The sequence below is a fragment of the Oryzias latipes genome, chromosome 21 (assembly GCF_053564925.1).
Source record: "Oryzias latipes strain Hd-rR chromosome 21, Olatipes_Hd-rR_3.1".
Classification (NCBI taxonomy): Eukaryota; Metazoa; Chordata; class Actinopteri; order Beloniformes; family Adrianichthyidae; genus Oryzias; species Oryzias latipes.
The window spans coordinates 27,186,552-27,195,203 of NC_136257.1; the positions used below are offsets into that span (position 1 = coordinate 27,186,552).

The 8,652-nt window shown below is 39.3% G+C and overlaps 1 protein-coding gene across 1 annotated transcript in view; it reads left to right on the forward strand.

Annotated features, from left to right (window-relative positions):
* The window catches only part of igsf3 (immunoglobulin superfamily, member 3), a 114,852-nt gene extending 106,467 nt beyond the window's left edge, over nucleotides 1-8,385 (forward strand). The window contains exons 8-9 of the mRNA XM_023950580.2: nucleotides 3,986-4,432; nucleotides 6,454-8,385. Of these exons, the coding sequence (XP_023806348.1) occupies nucleotides 3,986-4,432; nucleotides 6,454-6,704 (698 nt within the window). The 3' untranslated portion in view covers nucleotides 6,705-8,385. The remainder of the gene's footprint in view (nucleotides 1-3,985; nucleotides 4,433-6,453) is intronic.
* The last annotated feature ends 267 nt before the right edge of the window (nucleotides 8,386-8,652 follow it).

An 8,652-nucleotide genomic window follows, 5' to 3' on the forward strand; every position in this document is an offset into this window, starting at 1 on the left:
TCCTCGCTATCTCACAGAGCTCTCAGCAAGGGCTGCACGGCGGCGCAGTGGTTAGCGCTCTTGCCTCACAGCAAGAAGGCCCCTGGGGGACATGAAAAACACAACATCAATGGGGGACCTTTCTGTGTGGAGTTTGCATGTTCTCCCCGTGTATGCGTGGGTTTTCTCCGGGATCTCCGGCTTCCTCCCACCGTCCAAAAACATGCTACATAGGTTGATTGGCAACTCTAAATTGTCCATAGGTGTGAGAGTGAATGGATGTGTGATTGAGGATATTCCACCCTGCAACAGACTGGCGACCAGTCCAGGGCATCCCTTGCCTTCGCCCAAGTGGCCGGGATAAGCTCCGGCAACCCCGTGACCCCGACAGGGAATAAACGGTTAAGAAGATGAATGAATGAGCTCTCAGCAATGGGACGGAGAAGGGGGGGTGATGATTTTTACATTTTGATTATATTCTATGCAAAGCACTTTGAGTGACGTGTTGGAAAAGTGCTAAATAAATAATGATTGATTTGATTTACCGGTAATTTGATTTGATTTGATGCCCTGCAGCAATGGTTCTGCCCACAACTCGGAGACAAAATCCTAAAAAACTATGGCAGATCTGCAGAAACTGAGAAAATGACACAGGTTCGGGCTGATAATTGAAAGACCACATGGAACACTTTAAAAATAGATCAGAATGTTATTAGAGTGAGACTTTAAGCTTCTTAAAAACACTGAAACCTCCCTCTCTCTAGCTTACGGCCCCTCACACCATCAACATAACAGAAACAGTACAACAGAAATGAAGAGCAATACCGTAGCTATCCAGCTGGACATAATTTTGATCCAGATTCCAGCTCAGACGGGGAAAACAAAGACGTACATGGATGTATTTGTCTTCAAGTGGATGCATTGGAATAAAGCGGAGCGGGGAGCTTGGGGCCTGTCGCCTGTAGCACCTATGTCATAAATACACTCTTTTTCTAATGGTGTTTTTTTCATCTGCACAATTTGGTTATAAAAAGAAAAACTCAGAAACTCAAATTTAAGCTTAATTTTGACATATTACATATGTCAGATATCATGAAACAAATTCCACATGAACATGTTAAAAACACCAAAAACACTATTTTCAATTTAAGACAAATTGCTGTGAGGTTTGTGCAGAAAAAAAACTAACCATTGTTATGTCAAATTTTTACTTAAAATTTTAAAAAAGTTCTGTTTCAGCCTCTGATATAGAGCATTTGACTGATAAAACACAGAAACTACACAAAAATATATAAAAAAGGCAGGTCAAGAAACTGACAGTCAATGAATTCAGGCCATGAATCCAATAAAAGTGTTGTTGTTTTTAAATTATCATTGTAGCGACACTAAGTGCAAAAAGAATAGAGAAGATGAAGCAGCTGTTTGGTTTCTGGCTTTTTGTCACACTCAGAGTAAAAAAAACAAGATTAAGTTTTAGGGGAGAATGACTGGAAAAGCCTGTACAACAGAATACAACCAAATGCAACGTGTCATCCCAGAATAACAAGAGCCTCAGGCCAATTAGTGACAGCAATTTAGTCACAATTTAGCTTAAGCTTAGCCCATTTCAAAAAATGAATTGGTAAAACAAAGCTTTAGCAATAAAAGGATGGAGGGTTTTATTAATTATGGAAATGTATGTTTTTAGCTGTAATTAAGCAATTTATCAATATTTCTATCACAAAAATAACATTTTTCTATTGGAAAAAAAAATTCCCCTTCAGCTCCCACTGAATCCCTTTCAGGGTAACTGGGCTGCTGGAGCCTATCCCAGCTAAAGTTGGGTGAAGGCCAGGAGATGCACAAGGAGAACATGCAAACTCCTCACTGGAACAACCCAGCAGGGATTTGAACCAGGGCCTTCTTACTGTGGGGCGAGAGTGCTAACCACTCCTGGAACAGGCGATACAGTTTTGTATTTAATTCAACTCCAGATAGATTTTGTCGGCAGGGGGGTGAATACGTCAATCACAATGGACTGATTGATCGTGATGGAAGTTTGATTAGATCGAGGGTCATTAAAGAAAATAAATAATGAACATATACCTTCTGTCAGCCAATCATCATTCTCGCCATGGAGTACATCACTTGATTGACATCACTCCAAAAAAAAGAACTCGAAAATAATGCACACGAAACGTTTCTGTTGGCGCACACCATGTCATATAACTATGACTATATATATAAATGCAGAAGTGAGGGCACCCGAGTTGGTGCATAATTTTTCATTTTTTACTCGCTTTTAGTATGGTCTTCTATTCAGAGGTATTTTTCTCCAAAACTCAGCTTCTTGCCAGGTTACTTATTTACAATTCTGAGTGATGTCAGTGACAATGGCATCTGTCCAGCAGGATTTAAAGCAGCTGCTCTGCAGGAATACTGTTAAAGCGAAAGGATGGGAAGCTGAAGAGATGCGTAGGCGTGCACACCTGCACAGGAGAATGCATTTACTCTATTCTTCTGTGATTATTCTTTTTAGACCCACATTTCATATTTAACCCTTGTGCTGTCCTAGGCACTTGAACATTGGGAGTTGGGTCATCTAGACCCACTAGACAGTGCTCTGAACCTTTTTTCTTCAATGATTTGCAATCTTCACTGGATTACATGAAATCTTTCCACCTTTATCCACCTTTGTCATGGTAGGGAGAACACGTCAATGTAAGGGTGGGGTCATCTAAGATAGCACAAGAGTTAAACGTCATGTTGTCTTTAGGAAACGCAAGATTCAACCACAAGAAATAAAAGAATCAAGAATCCCTGTTTAAACACTGATTAAACAAACAGACACAGACTTTGCAGAAACGTTGAAAATGTTCTCATAAGAGGTTCAGAAAAGTCCCCTCACTTCTTCTTCCGTCACATATCCTGCTTCACATTTGGCTTTAACAAAAAGATGAGATCATGTTGGCCCATATCTGTTGCGGACTGCTCTGAAAGTGGGTCACATGGCCGCCCCCCAAATGTTTTAGCACACCCATGCAGACAGGCATGCTTGCCTTTAGGAAGCGCCCTGCTGGGAAGTTGAAAGACTGATGATGGCCATGGGCAGCACAGTAACATTTCTTCATTTTTCTTTGTTGTTGATAAATCTGGTGTTGTATTTGCAGAATCGACTGTTTCCTGTCATTAATTAGCTGAAAATACTTTAGATCACCTCTTGAATGTTTTCTGGTTATCAGATGTTTCTCATTAGTTTCTCGGTCACCGAGGACACGTTTTTGAATAACCGTGTAATAAAGGAAATTTCCCAAATGAGAAATTGATCCCCAAAAAAAATAATAATTTTAAAACTAGAGTGGAGGAGTGGGGGCTATAAAATATAATGTGGAAAAATAAGAGCTGTTTTTAGTGCAGAAAAATATCAAAATTGAAAAAATAAAGTTCATTCTGTGACTCAAGTGAAAAATAAAAAAAAAACTTTAAGATTTATGTAAAAATTCCCAGAAAAAACACGTGAAGCACATTTAACCCTGGAAGGGGAAAATTTTGCCACAATTTTTTATTTATTTTATTTATTTTTTAGTGCATTTTTTTTCACTTTTTATTTTTATGTTTTTTTTTTTTTTATCATTTGGCTGCTGTTAATGGGTGATACCCAAAATGAACAAACAAACGACTTTGTCATTGTAAGATTACACCTATTTTTTTTACATTATTATTCAGATTTTATTGTTTTCAAATTTTCCTCATAATTGTATGACTTTTTTCATAATTTTATAACTTTTGTCTCATATATATTTTTCATGGTGGTCCACTGTATTCTGTTGTAGATTTAAAATTAAAAAAAATCTTTTAAACTAGAAAAAGCTTTTGAGAAAAACTCTGTGACCAGACTTTTAAAAGCAAAAAAAAAAAAAAGATAAGGTCAAATTTTTCTGAAACCGTTTATGTCTGCTTTAAGTCCTCTGCGAAATTCACAATCAAAATGTTTACCTGAATTGTTTTCTTTGTTTGCTTTCCACAGAGGTTCGACTACAGGTGGAAGAAATGGAGTCGAACATAACGGTGGAAGAGTCCGGTTCCATCCGACTGGGCTGCATCATTTCCTCCCAGTCGTCTCCAGACTCCAGCTTCTCCGTGTCCTGGTACGTGGATCGCTCTGAGGACGAGAACTTCGCTGCCCTGCCAGGAGAGGACGAGAGTGACCGCGAGTGCGTGTTTTCCATCGCCCACGACTTTGTTTTTAAAAAGGAAAACTGCAGCCCCCAAGAAGAGGCGGGGCCGAATTCCCGCTTGCAGTTTGAGAAAATGACCCCTGACCAGTACAGCCTGACTATTCACGGAGCCCGACCAGCAGACGCCGGCAGGTACTACTGCCGCGTGGAGGAGTGGCTGTTCAACCCACGCTACATATGGTACCGACTGGCCACCAACAACTCAGGGTTCACCACAGTCAACATTTTGCAACAAGGTAACCCTTATAAACTGTGAGTTTCACTTGGATTAATGAGGAAACTGATTTTATCTGTGCGTTCCATGAAAAAATTATGAATTATTTAAACCGATGCATCAATTACATACACTGAAATGTTAACCCACAGCAAATATTTCCCGGCTCTGAATTATTTTTAGTATTAAAGTCTAGGTAGCCAGAAAACATAAAGAGCTTCCGAGCATTTTCTCACAGCTGGCATTTCATTTTTAAGACCTCTTTTTCCTTATTTTGTCAAACATTTTATCACCTCTATTATTGATGTGGTTGTTGATTCATCCTTTATTTCTCCAGGGAGAACATAAAGCACAAATTATAAATAATAATGCTGGCTTGGCAAGAGGCAGAAAAACAGCTATGAGGTTGGGAAAGGGGGAGAAAACCAAAAATTCAAGGAGACACTTAAAAAAGCAAAACACAGATGAATATCATCTTCATAAATGTAGAAGCTGTCAAACTGTGGTTAAATATTTACATGTGTGAAAGCAGGAAAAGAGATGAAAGCATTTGGTTTTGAAGTAAGTTCCAGTCTTTTATTGCAGCAGAGACCTAGTTTAGGAATTCTCAGCGTCATTCAGTGTTTAGACAGTAGCTTTCTTAGCTTTATTTTTGTAAACTAAAAACAAAAAAATATATAGTTTGATCACACTTTTTATTGGATTTAACAAAAACTGATAAACAAATTGATATTGTGTCTGAAAAAAAGAATTTATTTGCAGGCATGCTGGTAGATTAACAAAGAACCAGCCGCGTTTCCTACAGTACAGAATTTTCCTGCAAAATTATATCATATAATATTATATTACATCATACAATAAGATTGTACAATTATTCCACTGTTAGCTAATCATAGCATTTTATTTGTGTTTTAGGGCTGCAAGTAATGACTCATTTGGTTATTAACTACCATTTATTTTGTCAGTTAAATCTCTAGTTAGTTCACTTTGGATGTTAGAGTTTTAGTTTTTTGGTTTTTAAAAACACATGAACCCACAACCTGATAAAAAAAAAATACCCTCTTTCATTAAAATCTTTGTTGTATATCTCATTCCTTTTTAAGCGTCATGGTCATGGACGCCTTTTATTAGTAAATGATGCATAATCTAAATAAAAATAAAGGACTTCAGCAGATCTGGTGGCTGTTGGTGCTCAGTTTGCAATTTTGCTGTAGCTCTGTAGCTTCTAAATGTGCCACTTTGTCAGAATGAAGCTAAATAGCACAATAAGTCCCACTCTGATCATCTTTTGATTGATTTCAATTGTAAAAGTGTTCCCAATAGTCTTTTAATTAGGATTATGTCGTAGAGCGGCTGCAGTTGATAAGAAATTTACCTTTGAGTTGCGAGCTGGACCATTGGCACAAAGCAACCATCTCTGTTCCCTTCCCAGTTGCTGAGAGCTCCCTGTTTACATGCTTTTCTGCTAGTCTATGAAGACTCTCATTCATCCTGGTTGATTCCATCATAGTAGTAGGTTTAGGGGCTGTCATCTGGAATTAGTTTTTAAAGTTAGAAGACGTTTCAACCTCTTATCCAAAAGGCTTTGTCACAAATATGCTCTTTTTCAAACTTCATTTTCCCCCCGCCTGCTCCTGATTCACAACAATTTGTAAAAGAAATACAATTTCAACTTAATTTACTTAATAATGTCCTCCACTATCAGAAAAGGGCCAGAAGAACATGCTAAAAAAAAAAAAAAATCACAATTTTAGGGCAAAAACAAAATGAAAGGCTGCAGATTTTCAGAACAATTCATTTTTTTTAGAACATTTAATTTTTGTCTCTACATTTTTTAATCTTTTTTTATCTTCTATCCTAGGTACTTCACTCATGTTAGCAGTTACACATATTAGATCAGCTGTTGTCAGAAAAGTCGTTTGAAAGCAGGATCTTAGTCATTCTTTTCTTTACCATTCATCATCCAAATTTGTTTTTTTTGGGTCAGTCAGGACAGGAACAAGAATAACTTATAAATATATATATATTTTTTTGTTTTTGCAGACTCTACCATCCATTCCGTGGTGTGCGCCCATGACTCCCTCTTCTACTTTGTTTTCTTCTACCCATTTCCCATCTTCGCCATCCTCCTCATTGCCTTGCTGCTGGTGCGCTTCAAGAACCGAAACAACAACAAAAGCCAGGAGGGCAAGAATGGCGCTCCCCTCCTATGGATAAAAGAACCTCACCTCAGTTACTCCCCCACCTGTCTGGACCCTCCCGTCCTCAGCTTGCACCCAGGCACAGTCGATTAAGCTGGACGCCACCCCCTCCTCTGCCTCACACACATCATGGACTTGGTCAACACCCGGCCAGGAAGCAGATCTGGACTCCACCGTTGGACCTAAGTGTTGTCTGATGCCGTGATGAATTATTCGTTTTCAAGTTTCTGCCCTGGCGGCTCTTTGCTTTCTTTGTTTACGGATATACATTTGTGTGAAAGAGAATGAGAATGTGCCATTTCAGCAAAAACTGCAGGACGACTCCCGGTTAAGTTCTCTGAGAAGCCTAACCTCAGAGCTGTGCTTTGATTTTTTTCTTACTCCAGATAGTTGTCTATTTTTTAAAAGGGGGAACAAAACAAAATCGCGGCTGGCTGAAGAGATTTCTATTCGATTTAAGATTTGAGCTACGGACGTCTACAATCAACTGTGGCATTAGGTGGACGCCGAAAAAGTCTCACAGAGGAGCAGCCAAAGCCTTGTCCACTATGTTGGTTGCCATAGCGATGCGGTGTGCCCACTGACTTGGTTGCCAGGCTGCATGGAGACAAAAGCGGGGACACACTCGTCTGTGTCCCGAGTGAGGTTGTGTGTTGCCCACCTGCCTTGGCAGACTGAAACAAGTCCTGGTTAGCCACAAAAACACTGCCAGACACTCTGGCCTGAGTGAAAGACTGTCCCGTTCTTCTCTGCCCTCTTTCTTTCCTAAAAGAGAATTCTGGGGGGACGAAACGAAGGTTCTGGACATTATGAAGAGGAAAACGAGCAGCTCTGTCCTGCTGGGTACTTTATCGTGAGTGAGTTTTCTTTTTGCAGTGCCAAGTCCTTCCACGCTGCCGGTTTCTGAACTTTGTCGGAGAGCGATGAATTTAAGGGACAGATTGTGAATATGTCTGCTTTTACCACTTGCTGTGGATTTATGAGCCTTGTTGACAGTTAAATGTTGAGCCAGTTGGTGAATTACAGTAGAAATAATACTAGCACATTTTTCTAGGTCGCCCAGTATGGCCGTTCCGTCCCGTCTTTTTGGAAATATTTGGTTATTATGAAGAAAGACATTTTAGGGGCCAAATAAAGACAAATTAACTGCCCATTGTGAGAAAATCTAACAAGGGCAAATGTTTGATTTATGTTTATTTTAAAAAGTTTTCTATTTATTATTTTATACTATTTTGCATAGCTTTTTAATGTATTTTTTTCCTTTCATTTGAAATACTCTGCAAACTGTCTCGCTTGCGTTGCTAGGCAACTGCACCAAGCACATTATGTCAATAGCCTGTGTGTGTTGACGGTGTGGTAGAAGTAGAAATGCAGATCTGTCCTGCGAACTGCAGTCTGTAGCATTTCACACCAGGCTGTGAGGTTTGGTCAATGTCACAACACTGTATATTTATATATATATTAAAGTTGACTGTGGCTTTAAATGTACAATAGTTTAACAAGTAAGTCACATTAATTAATTCACTGAATGCTTTTTTTTTTATTTCTTATGTTTTGCTTGTTTCTTTAGTGAAATGTGATGTAAACATCAAAGTAGGATGTTGTTGGACAAAGACCTAGTTGGGACTTTAATGGCAGATTCCGGCTGAAGCTGCCAAGACACAAATGATGCAAAAGGGTTAAATAAATAAAAAAAAGTCCAATCTTCAGCCAGCAGAAGCTGAACCCGTACACTGCCAGACCTGAACATGGACAGGAAAAATCCCCCCCCCCCCCCCAAAAATTGACATTGTCGTCTCAGTTGTGTCAACATGTATATTGCATGACAATATCGCTGGAGGGATTTTAATGTTTTTGTAAACTTCCAACAGTTTAACTTTGTGTTTCTGTGAGAAAGCCCAAAGTGCAACCCCCACCCCACCCCCCGTACTCCACGCAGCATCTCCCTGAGCGAGAGTCGGCACGAAGCCCAACCTTCAATCCACCAACGAGATGCCCATCAAAACATTTCAAGTAGTTCAGTTTGAGAATGTGAGTTGTG